Source organism: Falco peregrinus, chromosome 2 (assembly GCF_023634155.1).
Source record: "Falco peregrinus isolate bFalPer1 chromosome 2, bFalPer1.pri, whole genome shotgun sequence".
NCBI classification, from domain to species: Eukaryota; Metazoa; Chordata; class Aves; order Falconiformes; family Falconidae; genus Falco; species Falco peregrinus.
In genome coordinates, this window is record NC_073722.1 from 108,734,123 (window position 1) to 108,753,114 (window position 18,992).

General features: G+C 43.6%; 2 protein-coding genes across 5 annotated transcripts in view; one reads left to right on the top strand and one right to left on the bottom strand.

Moving 5' to 3' along the window:
• Positions 1 to 448, bottom strand: part of NCOR1 (nuclear receptor corepressor 1) — a 73,779-nt gene extending 73,331 nt beyond the window's left edge. The window contains exon 1 of one of the 3 annotated variants that reach the window (XM_055795151.1): positions 336 to 448. The gene's annotated coding sequence lies outside the window, so the exon portion shown is untranslated. Of the gene's footprint in view, positions 1 to 267 lie in introns of all 3 variants that reach the window. The other 2 variants (XM_055795150.1, XM_055795152.1) reach the window with 2 other exon arrangements.
• Positions 449 to 2,380: 1,932 nt separating this feature from the next.
• Positions 2,381 to 18,992, top strand: part of PIGL (phosphatidylinositol glycan anchor biosynthesis class L) — a 62,001-nt gene continuing 45,389 nt past the window's right edge. Inside the window, exons 1-2 of one of the 2 annotated variants that reach the window (XM_055795160.1) lie at positions 2,381 to 2,721; positions 7,213 to 7,312. In XM_055795160.1, coding sequence (XP_055651135.1) covers positions 2,439 to 2,721; positions 7,213 to 7,312 — 383 coding nt within the window. In that variant the 5' untranslated portion in view covers positions 2,381 to 2,438. The remainder of the gene's footprint in view (positions 2,722 to 7,212; positions 7,313 to 18,992) is intronic. The other variant, XM_055795159.1, reaches the window with a different exon arrangement.

Genomic DNA, 18,992 nt, shown 5'->3' on the forward strand with positions numbered 1-18,992 from the left:
GGCACCCCCCGCCGCACCCCCACACCTGACCCGCCCACCTCCCCACCCCCGGCGGCTCCCCCAAGGACCCCCCCCCGGGCTCCAGCGCCCTCCCCCCGGGGACCACAGCGGCTTTCTCCCCGGTGAGGAGGGAGGAGGAAGGGATGGCCGGGGCCCCCGCCTCTTCCCCCTCCTCCTCCTCCTCCTCACAGTGGAGGCGCTAGGCCCTGCTGCCCCACCGGGCCGCGCCGCTCCCCCGCGCCGCCCCGCCGGGCCCCCTGCCCTTACCGACAGCGCGGCGCTGGGGCGGCCCGGGCGTCAGGCTCTGGTGGGGCTGGACGGCCGCGGCGTCTCACCTCAACCTCAGCGCCACAGCCACCGCCATCTTGCCTGCCCTCCCCCGGCTCGGTGGGCTCCGCCTCCTACCGCCAGGTCCTGGCAGCTGTCGAACAAACGGCGGCGCCACCGCTCGGTGGTTTTCACCGGCGGCGGGGTCTCGCCCTTTCCTCCCCCCATACCGGTGTACAGCGCTGCCCTGGCAGCGCCAGCTCGCTAGAAGCCGGGGGCGTGCCCGGCGGTGAGAGGGTGGGCTGCTATGCTCCTTCCAGGACCCGATGGCCGGTGCGGCGGGGAAGGGTTCCCTCCTCCTCCCCGCTGAGGGGCCGGGGGGAGGCGGCCGCCATGAGGCGAGCGAGGGACGCGGCGGCGCTGAGAGCGGCTCCCGCCACCACCGGCAGCCGCTGCCGAGGGGCCGGACCCGGCCGCTCATCCCGCTGATGCCGCTGACCGGAGCCGCAGCGCCTCGCTCTCCCCCCGCCTCGTTAGGGATGAATCGATATACATTATAAAAACTGGTAACGGGCCCGGAGAGGGGCTCAGCGGGCACCCGCGGAGCCGGCAGGCCGCGGCCGCGCCACTGAGGGGCCTCTGGAGCCGCGGGGGGCGGGAGCCTGCCCCGGGCCTGGAGCATCGCCCTAAGTGTGCCCGGCACCCCCGGGACCTTCCCGCCCCGGGGCTGCGGCCCCGCCGCCGAGGCCCGCCAGACTCCCGCGCCGTGCCTGCCGCCGTGCCTCCGCCTCTAGCGACCAGCGGCTTCTGAGCAATGTGAGAGGTTTAAGATCTCAAATGTCTTTTATTCCTCCTCCCCCCCTACCCACGACTGAAGAGTATGTAAAATGTTCCCTGCTTTTTGGGTAAGATGTTTCAAAACTGTGTGGCGTTTTACCTGAGAACATGTAACTCCAGATGTGCTAAGACCACAAATGAATCTCGTCAGGTTTACTATGAGGGGGGAAGAGTTACCATTAGGCAAGATTAAATTATCTCACTGTTAAAATTTCTATTAAACACGAGCAGTCTTATCCCACACTGGCGGGATGTGTGCCCACACAATTAGTTATTCAGATGAATAAAGCAGGGGCTCACCCTGTGGCAAATGTGTGTCGTACTAAGCATGTAGTTATTACAGAAGCTGATTCCACTCTTAAAAGTGCTACGTTAAGGTGACATGACAGGCTGCAGGCTGAGGTGTTTGCAGTCTTTAATCCCAACACATGCTGATGACTACCTCTATCCACTTGGAAGTTTAAGGTGTCCAAATAAAAGTATGAAGACAAGTCAGGCATACATCTTCTGAAGTCTTAGCTGCTCTTCAGATACTGAATTCCTCTGAATTGTTTTCACTATTTCATTCTTTTAACCTACCCAACACACTCCACCATTGCCAACTTAATATGCTTGCCTTCCATATTGCCTGTTTGTCTTGAAAAGCAAAGTTTCCAGGCCATCATGTATCCAATTGCCTTTTTCATGTTTATTTTACTACTTCCTGTCTCCTTTTGCTCTGCAACCTTCTCCAATGGTTGACTCCACTTCTAGTACGTATCCAAACATTGCCTTTTGGTTTGGTTTTTTTTTTCCCCCTTGCAGCCACACTTGGGATAGCCAGATCTGCAGGTAGCAGAACGTGCCTGAAGATAAGCTCCTCTTGCCCTGCTTTTGAGGTTTCGCCTAACCCGCGTCTCTTCCACTGTAGCACAGCGCAGGGATAAAAGGTACTAACACGCTGAAAAGCTCAACTTTTATCACTATGAAGTTATTATTTCTTAACGTATCAGCAGGGTCAGCTGGTGTGCTGCAGGGCCCGGGCAACGACGGCTCCCCCCACGGGCAGGGCCCCTGTTCAGACGCCGTCGGCGGGGCTCCGCTCTCCCGCTGGGACCCTGCCAGGCCCGGCGAGGGCAGCGCGGCGGGAGGCCCCCCGGTGCGCCCCTCCTCCGGAGGCAGCCCTGCACGGGACGAGCCGGGGCACGTTTCAGCGGCAGCGGCCCCGCCCCGAGGCGGGGTAGAAAAGGGAGGTGTGTGTGTATCGGGGGGGGGGGGGGGGAAATAGTCTGCGTGCCCCGGAAGCTTTCCGCTGCCCCTGCCGTTTCCTGCCGGAGCAGCGCGACGCGGTCGCTATGGCAGCGGGGCCGTGGGGCTGGGGGGCGGCGGCGGCGGCGCTGCTGCTGCTGCTGTTGCTGCTCGCGCTGCTGCTCGGTGGCGCGCGACGCTTACGGCGCCGTTACGCGACCGGCGGGGCTCGCGCCTCCCCGAGGGGAAGGGCGGCGGCGGCGCGGGCGGATGGCGTCCGCGCGTTGCTGGTGACGGCGCACCCTGATGACGAAGCCATGTTCTTCGCCCCCACGGTGCTCGGCTTGGGCAGGGCCGGCGGCCGCGCCGCGGTGCTGTGCTGCTCCGCAGGTGAGGGGGGGGCGGATGCGCTGGGAGCGGCGGGGCACCCACCCCCGAGGTGCCGCCGCGACTGCCCGTAGGGGCCGCGCTTCCCGCCCGTGATGTCATGGGAAAGCCGCCATGATGTCATCCCATCCGTGGCCTCGTGATGTGACGTAAGCCCCAGGCTGTGATGACATGTCAGTGCTTTGGAGCAGCAAGCGGTGCTGGTAGCGTGAGGCAACCCCACTGGGCTGCGATACCACGTGTGATGTCACCGTGATGCCACACACTGCCGTGCTGAGCCTCATGGCTCTCTGGGCCTGTGCTGCCATGATAGTGTGGCACCGCGGAGGAGCCGCCTTGCCATCCATCTGCGGTTTGGTGTCCTAGTGCACCCTCATCATATCCTGCGCAGCCCAGAGAGCTGCCACGCACTGGTGGCTTTGGTCAAACTTACTTTCTGCAGCGTTTCCGCAACTGCACCCGGTAGCAAAATCTCCCTCTGCATCTGAACCTTGTGCCAGAGGTTTCATAATCTGATCTCCGGTTGCAGCACTGACGTACTTTCACACTGTGCTGAAGTGTCTGTAAGTTGTACAAAGGCGCTGCTTAGCACAACCTTTTGGCATCTCCTTGTAATTCCATTGTATGGTAGAGAGAGGACTTGCTTGGATGATGCAGTTTTAAAGTCATAATGATACATTTGCTGAAACACATCTAAAAATAACAGTTGCATGACAACCCAATCTCAGAAAAATAGGCCTGAAGGGAACCCGAGGTTGCATTGTTGGTCAGTCAACCTGAAGGCAGAATCAATGTGTTGCCATTTGCTGCAGACAGATGTCTAGTTTGTTCTTCAGAACTTCCGGGGAGGTTCCTCAGCCTGTGTGGTCTGGGTCAGTGCTGGCTGAGCTTTTCTTCACATCACTTTTTCCTGAATAATTCGTGTAATTTAAGCTTGTTTGTTTATTTTTCCTCTCTGCCATGAACATGGAAATCACAGTATCTCTGTAGAGCCTCCTACATATTTTAAGGCCGTTATCTGCCTCTTGTCTTATCTTCTCCAGACTAAACAACCCTGTTTCTTGCAGTCTTTCCTTATAAATCATGTTTTCTCTGATCATTCTCATCAGTCTCCTTTGGACTCTTCCAGTTGATTCATATCTTTTTTGAAGTGCAGTTACCAAAAACTGGAAGCAGTACTCCCGCTGAGGCCTTTCTGGGGCTGAATAGAATGAAAACATTCTTACAGGCTCCACAGTTTGCCCAGGACAAAAATTTTTCATAGCACATGACACTCCTGTGTGCTTCTCGTGATCTACCAAAGCTCCAGGTTATTTTTTTCTGCAGAACTGATACCTAATCAGTTATTACATTGGTCAGGTTTTTTGTGCATACCAACTAACCTCATTTTAATCAATCTTTCAGACCATATTGCTATACCAGAATTCATGAGCCTGGGGTGAAAACTAAAGATTATTTATATTTGTTGAGAGGAGTACTTCAGACTACAAACATTTACATCTTACACTGATGGCTACTTACATTTGGAAAAGGGCTCTCTGTGTTTTTGAAAGCTCCAGCTAGTTCATTGCCAACTTTTCTGGTTTTGTTTTGAAAGCTTTCTGTCATAACAGACCATATAGGTGAGAAGACTGGGATTAAACTATTGTTGAAGTCCAGTGGTGTAATGGCTTTACTGATCGCTCTATACCTCCCATTCAAGATTTAGTGCAAAGCTTTCAGTTGTCTTTGCTGAGGAACAAAGGTCTGTGGATTCCATCTGGCTTTTTCACAGCTATGGAGAGATTACTGAAGTGCAACTCTGCCATTTCAGTTTTGGGGACTAATACACTCCTGCTGTTAGAGAACTTTCCAAATAAGTGTTGTGTTTCTGTTTGTTTTGTTAAATTTTCTTTATTCCTGATCTAGTGACGTGAAACATTGTTTGACACTGCCTTCTATGTATGCCCTTGCATGTCTTTGTAACGGAACTAGCGGCCCATATAGGAGCATATATTCACTGAGCATGGTAATCACCCATACATTTTTCTGTGCCTCTTACTAGTCTTTTGGGTGATTCACATGGTTCATCCTGTCATTGTTTGTGTGATTGATGATGACAAATGAGTTGATCAAAGACTCTGCAAATTGTAACACTGAGATGAAATTGTCTTAGAAACCATCGTACTTGCAGTTTTCAAATGTCAATCAAAATAACTTAGAAATGAATTGGAATTACAGCACTGTGAAAAAAAACCCAGTCTTTTATGCACTGAATAATCTTTGACTGACATAATACCTCAGTATGTGCTTTGCTCTCTGTAGTAGCTGCCTCTCTATTGAGTGCTCCATGGATGAGGTCCAGCAGCATCAGCTATTCAGCTGTTTTGCTCTCAATAGCTTCCCATTTTTTCTTGTTAGCATTTATACATTCCTGATGTCCTGACAAGTTTCTCAAGCTGTGGAACATGGGTCTATTCCTTTGAGTTCGGCAGAAGTTTGGTATGTTGAGAACAGTGGTACTATTTGGATAAAACATCACCTGCAGTCAGCTATCACACTGCATTGCAGCACAAGGTATGTTATCTTAAAACACTAGTGTTGTTAATGGCCTTGCAAAAAAACAGTCTAAAGTGAGTCCCACTGTACTCAATTTAATCCATCTAGTGAAAGTGCACACTTAAATTAATTTTGCTTAAGCTGGAATTTACAACTGAGATGCAGACTACCAAGCTGACGTTCCTCAGCAAACCCACATCTAATCATTGTCATAGACTCCTAAAACCATTTACTTACAGTCTGCAGGAAGAGTGGGTTTTTTCTAGTTACTGTTCTTCCTCTTTGAAAAATTTACAAAGCTTGCTAGGGATGGCTCAGATTGCAACACTGCTTGAGAGAAATGCTAGATTTAGATGACTCACACGCACAACAATAAAAAAGTTCCAGTGTAATTCAATACAGCTGACTACAGACTTGAATCATACATTAATACTCAGCTGTATTTTTTTTCATTTTATTACTTCAAAGTTAAAATTGGGTTGCAAGTACTGCCCTGCACAGGGCAACATTCTGGAAGGGGCCGTCACAGCTCTGGCATGGACTTTGCATGGCTGATGCCAAGAAAAAATATGGGAATGTCTGGGCAAGATGAGAAAATAATTCACTGAAGAAGGAGGCAGTGTTTAAAGATAATGAATCCTGCTTCCCTGCTAGTTGTTGGTCTCAGTCTAACTTTTCCCAAATGCCTTATCTAAATTAGGTTTCTAATCTTCTTTTGGTTCTGTAAGTTGTGTGAAGCTTGCTATACTTGTTTCTGTCTGAATTTCCTCTGTGAATGATGGACACTTCTGAAAAATCTTTGTCTTAAACCAGAGATTGTTATGACTGAATTCCTCATTTCTTCAAATCCTAGTGCCATCACTGTATTTTATTGCAGTATCCTAGTGTTATAAGGCAGCTGCACTCATTAGAAGCAGCCCAGACCATACTATAAACTTTAATTGCGTATAGTATGTGCCGTGGGACAGGCTTTCTGTGTGTTATCTCAACAATTCTGTCCCAAGTACTTCGGACTTGCTGTTGAGCTTGGCTTTGTGGGCCTATGCTGTTAAGAGTACAGGAGGGAGTTCACAGTATCATGTCTAATAGTGAAGGAGGAGTGACTCTTTGGCCGTTCTAAGGAGATTAATTATTACTGATTTGTTGTGAGTACTTATTTTTAAACAAGTGGACTACGATCCCACTAACCTCTTTTACAGAGACAACCTGGAAATTTGCCAGTGGTAATGACTTTTAGTCACCTCACTGCAAAGGCGGTTTCTCCTGTGTTTATGGAAAGATCTTGCTCAATTGTTTTGTAGTATATTGGTGCCTTCCATTCAGATAATGTGTAAGCAGTTAGTCCATGTATATGCATATTAGAAGCCTCCTTTTCTTTCCCCACAAAGTGCAGTCAGCCTGTGGAGTTCATGAAAAAAGATACTAAATCTTGCCAAAAATTTAACAATGTTCAGAAGTGGATTAGGCATATACCAAAATAAAACAAAAAGCCCAAACAAAAAACTCAGAAGATCTAGATATGTTGATGTTTTAAGGAATAAGACATTTGCTAATCAAACATGTTGTTGGAAGCAGTTTCCCAAGCAGATTATTCCAGAATTGTTGTTTGGAAGATCTCTTATGTCTTTGGCAGAATCATTTAACTTTAACTCTTAGGATGAGGATACTGGACTGTTGGACCACTGATCTCATTTCTGGTGCCTTTGCCAAATAAACTCCAGAATGGCTTGCAAGCCACACTCGGTGCATAAATAAATATGAGGAATGTAGTCAAGGTGGGCAGAACTTTGCCTCAGCATTTTAGCCTCAGCTAAGCTGGGTGTTGCTCAGGTAAAAACTATGAAGTTTGTCCCCTGCAATATATCTGTTCCTTTATTTAAGGTGTGGTGCTCATGCTTACTGCTTTGAGAAAGAAGTCAGGTTGTAAGACAGTGTTACTGTGTTTGCTATTTTCAGGAAATTATTACAATCAAGGAGAGATTCGTAAGAAAGAACTGGAACAGAGTTGTTTTCTTCTGGGGATTCCTGCTTCCGATGTAACAATCATTGATCACAGGTAACTGGTTTCCATTTAAAACATGATTTCATTGAAGTTTTAAAGAGGGGGCGAAGTTCACTTTAAAGTTCAATGCAAGCTTACTGTATTAGTCTAAAAAGTCTTGAGGAATCTCAAAAAAAGATCATATTAGGTATTTTTGTTAACATAAATGTAATTAATGCAGGAGACAATTCACATGTATGATGGGAATCATAATCCCTAGGTTAAACGCTGTTGATATAGCATCTATAATTACAATAACCATACTTGTTGGAGTCTGGCACAGTGTATTTGGGCAGCATGATCACATTTTGTTACGCTTGTTGCAGTGTTATACAGACAATTACAAATTCTCTGAATTGCCTGTGGCTGGTTTGTCTGTATGCTAGTCTTCACAGCGTTAGTGTGGAATTCTAGTATATTTATAATCTGGTTTAGTCCTGGCTAAAGACAAAAGTGAATTTTATCACTTTTTTAAAGTGATATTAAAGACAGTCCATAATAACATGGCAGTAAGATTCTTTCAAATTAAGCCATACAACAACATCGTTTTTCTAAGGTGTGATGTTTTTTTCTTTAGTTGTGTGTAGATACAAACATAGGTGCTAAAGCTGACATTCTTTGTTTTGGGATTCGTTCAGGAACTTTTCTGGGAAGGTGATTGATTTAACACTTTGAATCAGTGAAACTCAGAACTAACATTGTAAAGGCCTCTTAAATTGTCTGATCACTGTCTGTCTAGGGTTGATAGGAGCTGAACTAGATACTGACTGCTAGGAAAGATGGTACAAGTGGTTGTTTCGATTGTGAACAACTATCATACAATCCATAAAGAATATTTTTGTTCATGAAGAAATAATTTTAATAGCAACATATTGATCTAAAGCCACACCAACTAGAAAAGCCAGAGTTGACAAAAATCTGGCTCCAGGCAGGCTGTTTTCCCATGAACATATTTCCCCTTGAGCTAAGGCAACAGAAACCACACTCCAGAATATGAATCTTCTGGAGTTCTTTGCTTTTTTTAGCTTTAGGTTTCTCTCCAAGTTTTCAGCTCACTTACGAAAACAGCTTAGGAGTTGTTTTTCCTTTGGAATGAAAAGAGATGTTTCCGTTCACTTCTCATGAACTGGGTTTGGATAACTTCAAGTTTTGTAGTACAATCATATGACAGTGCCCAAAACGTTTTGGGAAGGGATAAGGAAAAAAGCTGCTAAGCTTTGCTAAGCATGAAGTCTGCTCAATGAACCATCTTTTGAAATTAGCAGAGAGCCTAGAAGCCTACTGGCCTCTCATCCTCTGATGCAGTGTGAGGTTGGTTAGTATGTGATGCGAGTTACCTGGTACGTCTCCGTCATAATCACAGACACACAGTCCAGAGGACTGATTTTGCAAGTAATGCTCTGGTTTGCTCTGTAGGAAGGCAAGGGCCATTTCAGAGAAATAGCTTGGATCATGCCTCTTTATTACTTTTATTAATGGTATTACACGTATTTATGTAAGTAGTGACTGATACGTGATTTCCCTCAGTGAATGCCTGAAAAGACAGATCCTTCCCATTGCCCAGAACTTCTGAGCATGGACCAGAATGTGGAACGTTGTTCTAAGAAACAGGTTTACATTTGAGATCTTTATCTCTGAGGTTGTATTGCTGTGAAATAACCTTCAAGTTGTATAACTTGCCGTGTGGGTGCTCTTCATGAAAAACATATGTGGATCAGGTGTTAGCAAAATGGTAGAGGATCAGGAATAATTTCTAGGTGACACTGGGTTTTTAGATTAGCTAGTTTTTAGAGTACTATTTTCCAGCAGTTTAGACAAAGCACTGGAACTCAGGGGTCTTGAAACTTACTCAGCGTTCCAGGATTCCTTAAGGTCAGTAGTTTTCCTAGGCCTCTGTTATGACTTCTGCAATTTACAGATTATACAGAAATATTTCCCAGTATGGCATGTTGTGAAGCTTGCTAAATTAATAAGTTATCTACTGCTAGATTTACATGTAAATCCATGTCTATGGAGTACAGTCAAGGAGGGTGTTGCTCTTTAGCATTTTGTCTTCCATAGGCACTGTTTAAGATCACAGCCCTTTGGCTTTTTTTGTTCCCTTCCTAACTCTTTAGAAGATAATTTTCCATCAGTATAAAGAACTAGCACATTGCTTAAGGACTGCTGCTGGCATGCTGCCCATCTAACATTTCTTGCACAAATACTGGATGCTTTACATTATCCGAGCTGCAGATTTGTATTTTGGTAAGGAAAGCCCAAAGGATTGCTAGGTCTGGATCTGCTCCAGCCATTGTAGTGTGGAGCTGAGTCATGCTGCTTCCTCTTTCTTCGCATGATCGGCAAGTCAGTGAGTAGAATTTTCAAGATGTAAAAGGGGAAACACATCTGAAGAGCAAGGTGATTGACTTGCTCTGTCATCTCGCTTGGCCAGGCAGGTATCAAATCAACGTGACATTTTGAATTATGTGTGAATTTGTAAAGAGAAAGCTTCAGTCGGTCAGCCTATGATGAAATCTGTGTTAAAGACCAAATCCTTATGAAGCAGTCCCTTGCCTTAAACAATGACTGTCTCAAGTATAGCCAGGATTCCTAGGGCAGGTCTCGTTCAGTCTCTTAATCAGACAACTTCTTTGCGCTGATTCTCCGGCAGGTGTTTGATGTTGTCACTGTGTTTGTTACCTCAGTTAAAGACAACTCAAATCTTCTGCACAAATATGGTCCCAACTGTACCCGCATTTCAGCCCTAGAGCTTTGAGGTCTACAGAAAAGTTTTTTTTTCTAGAGGCATGTCTAGGAGTGAAAAGGGGCATGCAGGACCATGCAGCATCCAGTTACTGTAGGTGAGCAGATGGGCATACAGACAGCCTGTTCCAGACTGGTTTAGATTATATCGTTGGTCTCTTCCTATCTGTGAATAGTACAGGTCAGGCACAAGATTTGCAGGGTTGCCCCCTGAACTGGCATGTAATTATCATAGCTCCAACACTACACCAACTAACAGCTGCTTTTAAGGGAGAAAGGTTTTACAGTCCACTTTTGTTACCGTTCCCACACTAGGCTTAACACGTGGAGCAGCCCAGCTCAAAACTAGGACTTGCATTGTTCAAAGTTAATTTCTGTACTGTCACAATTATGCCTGCTTCTGGGAGAGGGAGGAGTAGCAAGAGAATGAGGTCTGAAACTCATGTAAGATAAAAAGTCACTTCATTAATTATATAAATGGTAATGTAAACTCTGTGCTTTTTGGTACATCTTCTTAGGTGCCGCAACAGTGGACTTTCTTGTAGCTGTAAAAATGAGATATCATTTGCTTTATCTTACTGTGCCATGATCCCAGCTTAATTTTTGCAAAGACTGGTATAGTTCTACAGATCTGCAGTGAAGGTAAAATGAGCGTAGCTAAAATATGAGTGGTATAGATACCTCTAATGCAAACACAGACCAACTCAACTGAAAAGCTTGCTACAATGACATGTCTAAAATAGTAGATAAATCAGATGCTGGACATTTTTGTGGTGGCAGAAGGGTCTAATTTATAAAAAATAGGAACAAACAAAAAAGGACATAAGTTTTCACCAAAAGTTCTATTGTTCTTTAGGTGTATGTTAGACTTTGCTGCCAGATTTAGCTTAAAGTTTGAATTGCTCTGGTAATGTGTGGGCAAATAATCAACTTAAAGGAAACGAGTACTTGCTGAGCAGGGCAGAACTCCATCTTGAGAAGAACAAGTCTGAGTAACTGATTTGCACTGGAGGTGTGTGGCAAATAGAAAGTTCAGCTTAGCAAGGAGGAGAGCTTGTGAACAAGTAAAAAGGGGGTCCTGCATGATCATGAAACACAGGGATGCTTTTTCTTCCCTGCTCTTCAGAATATGCAGAAAAAAATGCTTCAGTAATAAGGTGAAGAGAAAGTGTTCATATAAGGACTGCTTTGGGTGCGGGTCTTTGATGTGGCACTGCTACACTTTTTCTTGGTTGTTGCTCTGTCTGGTCTTGAGAACACAGCGAGGTGAAAGTGCTCTAGTCTCCAAAACCAGTTATCAGGTCACAAGTCATTGCCATGGTTTTGGACTTCTAAATGTACTTTGTTGGGAACTTACTTGTATCTGAGAAAGCTATCTGAAAGTAATTAATCTGTGAGAAAGCTATCTGAAGTAATTAATCTGTGAGTGCATACTCCTGAGCTAGAAAGCTGTCTTTCATGGTAAATGGAAAACCAGGAGTGAGTAACTAATTGATCTAATATTAGGAGATAGTTAAGCTCCCATTAACATTAGGCACATCTGCCAATGCTCTCTGGCTGTCTACTGGCCTGTAACATTACACATAAACAGGAGGTGTTTTCTAAGCTGTTTTCACTTGAAGAGAACAAGCAAAAAAGAAGCCAAAATTATTCTTTTTTTTTTTTCTGATATCTGTTTTGGGTTCATGGAAAGATAGGTATCAGGTATTTCACTGCAGCTTCTGAAGCTTTTGTGCATAATTGTACTGGACAGAAAGGAAACCTGAGTATTTGCATCTTTAATATGACAGAAAATATTTGGCCCAAGTTTGTACTGCAAAGAAAATAATAGCAGAGATTCATGTAAACTAGAAAATTTTCCATTCACAGTACAAAGGCTTACTGCAAATAATGTTACATCTGTTTCCAAGTTTCCATGGAAATTGCACTCCATTCTCTTTTTTATTATTATTATTTCACTTAAGTCCAAAAGGGCTCTGATTATACAATGCACAGGAGAGAGGACATCTGCCCATGCAGAATCACAGGCTCTCTGCAGGTTTTTTTATGAGACTGCAGAAAGGCACAAATTCTTTTTTTTTTTCCTGTATAATAATTCTTTGCTGTTGGGATTGCATTTTTTCCCCTACGAGGTAGATAGTCTTTATTGCACTTCCTCTGTTTAACTGCTAATGAACTTCCTTCCATGAGCTCCCTGTGTCAGAAGAGTGAATCTCTGAGGTCATGGGAAAATATATCCTTAAATAAGTACTGCGTGTGTCTGATTGTGACAATCAGAAAGATATAAAAACACTCAGACTTTTCAGAGAAAGAAATATGTAACTGGGAATTCTAACGTTTTTATAAAAAACTTAGAAGTATACAGACAGACAGTTGAGTAGTATATCCCATTGATCCAGTTGGGTTTTACTGTACTTAGGTGGTTCATTGATGTCTTTATTGATTTAAATGCAGGGTGCTGAGTGCATGAAGGCTCAAGATCCAAACTGTAGAGTGAGAATATGTACTGCAATTAAGAAAGCTTGCCCGAAAACTGAGGTCACCAGAAGTGCAGAGATAAAATCCTGGTCTCAGTCAGGTCTGGTGGCAAAGCTGTCAGTGATTTCATCCCAGTTTCTGACTCACTCGTTTGCAGACCTGTGTCATCTTCTGAATGGGATTTGTTTTAGATGTATTTATCTTACTTAAGTGTTTCTGATCAGAAAGGTGATACTATTCCCCAATGTTTCTTCTTCCCCTGTTATCATATTTCATATTTTGGAGTCGATATTTAATAGCTTTAATTCTGCTGAAATAATTGTGGTAATTAGTTAGCATTTTGTCTTCCTAAGTTCCTCATGATATTATAATTTGACATTTTATTTTATTGCTACTTCTAAAGGGCTGATCTATGTGCTGACTAAAATTGCTGCATGCTTTATTGTAGAAGAGCTGCATATTTCAGTAGTGAGCGAGGGGATTCTCTTGATGTTACTTATCCCAGCAGTGCTGTAATTTTTTGCAGAATTTTCTTTAATTAAGAATGGCATCTGTGGGACCAGAAAATCTTGTATGTAAATTGGTCACATATCCAGTGTGTATTATGGGGAAATCAACCTACATCTTTTGAATCAGTCAAACATACTCATAATCATCCTGAATACTAACATGCTTTAATACTACAAGAAGGCATGAAGTCTTTGTCAGTCAGGTAGGTATCTTGATGTTTGTGTAATCACTGTAGCCAGATTTCACTTCTGTTTAGTATAATTCTTGAAATCTAAATTGTTTTCTTTCTGAGAAGACAATAAAATATTTGGCCACCTATTGTTATTTACATTTCTAAATAAACAGATAATTTTTCCAAAATGCTTACCACATGGCAGCTCATGCTGATACTTTAGGACATCAGAGCACTTTATAAAAAGGATTATATCAAAGTCTGCCTTCCAGCTTCCGCTTTTATAAGTGTTGCTCTATGGAATAATTTAAGAGGAAACTCTTCTGGGGATTGAGATGTCTCTCAGCCCTCCAGGAAAGCTGCTTTCTGAAACAAAGGCTTGTGTTGCAGTAAGTTAGATTTAGCTATTTTGTCCTAAGTTAGATATTTTCTGTAATAAGGAAATCTGCCCTTTTGCTTCCCTGGGGCTTCTGTGAACCAGGTCCTTACTCAGCTTTCTAGCATAATTAACTTCCTTGCTGTACAAAAAGGGGGAAGGTCTGTGGCAAAAGGGAAAATAATCCTTTCAGTGCTAAAGGGGCATGTCCCCCAGATTACCTCTGTAGAGCAATGAGCAGTGGTCCTTTTCAAAACATTCAAGGATTCTCCTTCAGATGTCAACAGAGACCTGTCAAACCATGTCAGTGAAGTCACAGCAGGGTTTGATTAAGAGCAAGAGTCTGGCCAGAAAAGCCAAGGGCTCTGAATAAATGCAGGGGGAAGTGAAGGAGTGCTGCTAAAGGACAAAATGTCTTTATGGAAATCAAGTTAAAATACTAAGCATTGAGATTTATACTTTTAATGCTCAAGATTATTTTAGCAGAATAAAAACTATGAAATACTGTTCTCAAAACATGAAAGTTGAGGATAGGGGTCCCAGCCATTCCCAGAATCTGATGCAAGTTTGATTCAACTTAAAAAACATCAGCACTGGTAAACTGATAGTAAGAAAAGAAATAAGGCTGTGCTCAGGAGTCTGGGAAAACTGGCTAGGGCTGAAGACAGGGAAATGCACTAGAACAGGGAAATCCACTAGAAGTCCGATTTTTTTTTTTTTGTTCTTTCTTAGCTCATACCTTCAGAAATGCCTTTTACTATTCTTTCATTAATGGCCTTTAAAAGTACCCCACATACGTTAAAGACAGGCATCTTTGGAGCAAAGAAAGCTTCAGTGGCCCCTCCTGAATTTGCAGATTGTTCATGCCCCAGCTCTGCCGTCTCCTGGTAACACAAACAGATACGCTGACTGGAGCGATGCAATAACTAGACCACTTGTGTCCTTGCAGAAGGAAGTGTCTTTGGGTTTCCAGTATAAGATTCAGGGTTTCATATTAAAATTATTTTGAGTGGAATTTCTTCACGATGCTAATAAGTTATAGAAAGATACGGTCATTAGATTAAAGCTATTTTCAACAGTTATACCCGAGATTCCCCTTTTAAACATGACAAACTATAACAACCTATTTATTTTGCTCGTTCGACAGTGGAACAATACAGTGCGTTTTGCCAATAGACACCCTGAGGAACTAATGGAGAATGACAGGCGTTTGCGCTTTGCCCCAGAAGGTTCCCTGCTTTGATAGCCCAGTTACATCTCTGTTAGTCATCTTAAACCTGCAGCTGCAAATGCCTTGCTGTTAATTATAGGCAGATTGAGGTCTTCTGTCAGAAGAGAAAATGGTAAACTCGTTTCCTTAAAGAGTAACAGTTACCTCAGATAATCACAGTTAAGTTAATCACAGAGGAGGAAGAAAACAAAAAAAAAAGTAGCAGGGATCCAGCTCAAGCTTTTGAATCTCTGCATTCGGGCTTACTCAGGGAAAATATATTTTTGTTTCTACTGGGAACACTCTTAAAAGCCTTCTCACAATAATGGATTGGGCGTTAACGCCTTGTTCACAAGAACTGTGTGGTTTCTTTGTGTGTTCTCATAATCTTATTTTAATTGTAGCTACAGTACAAAATGTTGAGTGCCTCAGTTAAAATAAAGCTGTGAGATCTGAGGCTGTGACATGGTTTGGAAACATCATTCAGTTGCATCTGCAATGGACTTGCATTTTCTATATGTCACGTAATTACTGTGTTGGAAAACAGAGGAAGGAAGTTTGCAGCCTCTCAGTCAAACTCCCCTAGGGGATTCAGCTACAGAAGTGCAGTTACATCAACTCCCATTTTTCCTAAAGGACAGGATCCTAGGTGCACTAAGTAGCTCCTGTAGGTAGTGTGTACCTGTACTCCCACATCAGTTGAAGGTAATTGCAGTAATTTCCCCCAAGTTGCCTCAGTGTCTGGGAGACAAGAAGTTTCAGTGTGTCTAGGGGCCTCATGACATTAAAATTAGTTGTCGGTTTATTCCTGTTCCCCTCATCTAACTGCTAGTTCGGTCAGTCACTAGAAAATGTATGAAATAATCAATATTTGAGCATTGGGAGCAAGGCCTTTATTAGGCTTGTTAAGGGAATGTTTCTAGTTACAAGGCATAGTGTCAAAGGCTGTCAGACTGCTTCAAATGCCACGATACGCTGTCTTGCTGAATGCCAGCAATATAATCCTAATTTCTTGGGTTTGTTTTCCAAATTCCCATTGAAGTCAGAAGGCTTCTCCTATGCTGGCAGCTAGTAAGAGAACAGAGGAAGCAGTGCATACAGTGCCCTGAGGGATGAGTGGAAAGCATCGCCTTCTATGGCAGGCTCAAAGGGTTGAGTTGATGAGCTACAGAAGTACGGTGTCCTTGGGGCCTTTGGGACAGGACCATGGAGTAAAGGAAATTCCCAATAATTTTGCCTCCCCCTAAATATAATTGCAGGGCATTCAGTGGGGACCTTTCTGGCTCTTTTACAGAAGACAACAGTGTCAGGATAGAAGAAAAAATTTCTTTATGGACATCACTCCTGAGTAATAAAAGGGGCTTCGTTACTTTCATGTTGAGTGAAGTGTTTTATTTGTTATAGGGATAGCAATGTTTGGACTGCAGACACTGTAAAGGCTCATTGGGATTTTTGTGAGGATGTAGATGTACAAATTCTGTGTTTTTATACAACATATGTTTTAGGTCTACATCAACCCAATTCTTCTACATAAGTGGTAGAACGGAGCAGTAGAATTTTGGATGCCATTCTGTCCTCAGACCCACTTTCTGGTCCGATCAAAATCAGTGAGGGTTGGCCATTGACTTCAGTAAGATCAGAAATTGTCATTGAAACAGTCAACAAGAGAAGACAAAGTCTTGTTTAAAAAAATGTTAGTATGGGGAAAGTTGGAAAAGCAACTGTACAATGTTGTGTAAAATGTGTTTTCTCTTAATGACCTTCCAGTTCAGATTGGCTCTGTTTACATACAAATCAAAAGCTGGTTTGCCTAACTGCCAGCACAGCTCAGTCTGGGATCTGAATATCCAGCTGTGTCTTTTGCCTCTGACATCCTCCCAGTAATAAAAGTTGTGTGGCTGGGATTTGGCTACAATCGCAGATGATGTGTGAGCCAGAATTGAATTCAGCCTGCTCTTCCTCTGTAAGACAATAGAAGTTAAAACTTGTTTGTGTCAATAAAATAAGCGTATACAAGTCACAACCCCTCAGGGACCAGATACGATGAATAAGATGCTCTTTTTCCATCATCACATTTCTAACCCTGACCAATGTTAGTAATAAGCCTGTGAGAACTCAAGACTTTTGTCTTCCTCATTTCAAAGCCGGAGCAGAAGTTTTCATGGAGTTTAGCTGTGAAGATGCAGCATCCAGAGAACAGACATAATTGTGACAACCTTTGCAGTGCTATCTAATCCAGGTTCTTTGTTCTTCACTTTCAAACTCCCTGAAGGGTATGGTATGTTAAGTGCTGTCTTTGCTCTGTAAGCCTGTACTCTTAACAGCTTCCCTGCAGTTTGACAAAGTGACAGAGACGGTAACTTCACAGGTGAAATGGCACTGCTAGCATACCTATTAGTTATCACTTTCCTGTTTCAGTCTTTTCTCCAATGGTACGTTAGTAAACTAGGCTGCTTTGTGTCGCAGAGGCTCTCAAACTTTGCCATACAGAGGTTTCTGTTTGGTAGCTTGTCAGGAACTTGGGTGTTGTACCTTGAGAGACAGATGCCAATGGAGCATGTGGTGATAGAGAGGTTTCAGGTCCTGGGGTACTGTCTGGATGTAGGGGAAAGCTGTCTCAGTTCCTAAGGGAGCAGTGCTTGATGAAACTGTATTTATTGCAGGGTCTTCTTTCTTAGTGTGACGGTGAAAGCTCTGGCTGTAGTACTGCACCCTGTTAGCAGTTTCACTTGCAGGTTGCACTTTGGCCACGTCATGGTAAAAACCTGTTTGTAAAGCTATATCGCAGTTAGGCACACCATTTGTTATTGCCACTTTTTCCATGTATAAAACTCTGTCTTTCAGATGATTGAAAGCTCCTCCAGCTGACAGTGTCAGTGTGAACCAGCAAAGGTGTTCTCAGCGGTCTGGAATCTGAGGCTCCCCAAATGCTTCTAGCTGACTGCAGTGGGGTGCTGCTCTGCAGCAGCATGATCCAGGGCTGCCTTTTGAAGCATCCTACAGCCAGAGAATTCCATTTGTATTTTCTTGGCTGAGTTTGTTGTGACATGCCCTGTTATTTTTTGCATTCTCTGTCCATTCTGAAGTTCCCCCAGGCATCCCTACAAATGAAACATTGCATCACTGGGGAAGTGAAGCCTTTAAAAGTGAATGCTTTCACCAAACACTTGGAGCAAATACAATCAGCTCTCATCTAGCAGAAATGGACTTGTAAGTTGACATCGCAAAATTTGGGAAGAACAATAGTCCTTTCTTGAGCGGTTTGATGCAGTTTTTCAAAATGCTGAGCTATGCTGTTATTTTTTTGCCACATCATGAATGGAAGTTTTATATTTGCATAGAGCAAACGTAGAAGGGTTTACCAAGCAAAGTGGTTAGAGCACAGAGCTTTACTCTTCAAAATCCTTTTGAAGGAAGAGAAATATTAAGTTCTTTGCTGAACTCTGCTAAGGTCTCTGACCGTCTCTGTGTTTTACATTCATCCTTTAATAATCTTGCCTTGTTGCAGAGCTTTGCAGATAGACCTATTACTGTTTACATACTATTCTTATGGTGTGAAATGCTGTGTAAATGTTAAGGATCATTATTAGAGTTTTGCTTGATAGTCATAGGGTTAATTTCTTTCTCCAAAGAAGGAGATCTGATTTAGGTTTGGCACAGCAGGAGGGAAGACAGAGGATTTTGTTCTGCAGGAAACTAGGTCAGCAGGTTTTTATTATCCTGCTCGACAACCCAATGTGGTTTGCATTTAGGAATGAACTCAGTTGACATTGTGTATGGTCGATTTCCTCTTCCCAGAAAGCAGGCCTCAGACGTCGCTCTATACATTATGGCTTTCCCAAATTGAATGCAAGACAGTATTTAGCTGAAGAAGCTCAGGCAGTTGTGAGTTTGTTAGATATGTTTTTAGAGCAGTCTGTCAGGAGTGCCTCTGGAACACGGAATGGAGTCCAAGATATTTTGGACAGGAGGAACAATAGGGCTGGAATCTTTTCAGTCACTGAAGTGCATCAGAATCAGAGAGATCCTCATTGTTTTTACACCCCATCTACTGATGATTGTTCTTATAGCCTGTAGCATTGTTTGGTTTTTGTTTGACTGTGGTCAGATTCTGATCTTGGTTCTGCCAAAGTAAATTGGGAGTAATTCCCTTGCTTTCTTTGAAGCTGCTGCTGTGTGTGGCTGAGATCATAGTGTGGTCCTG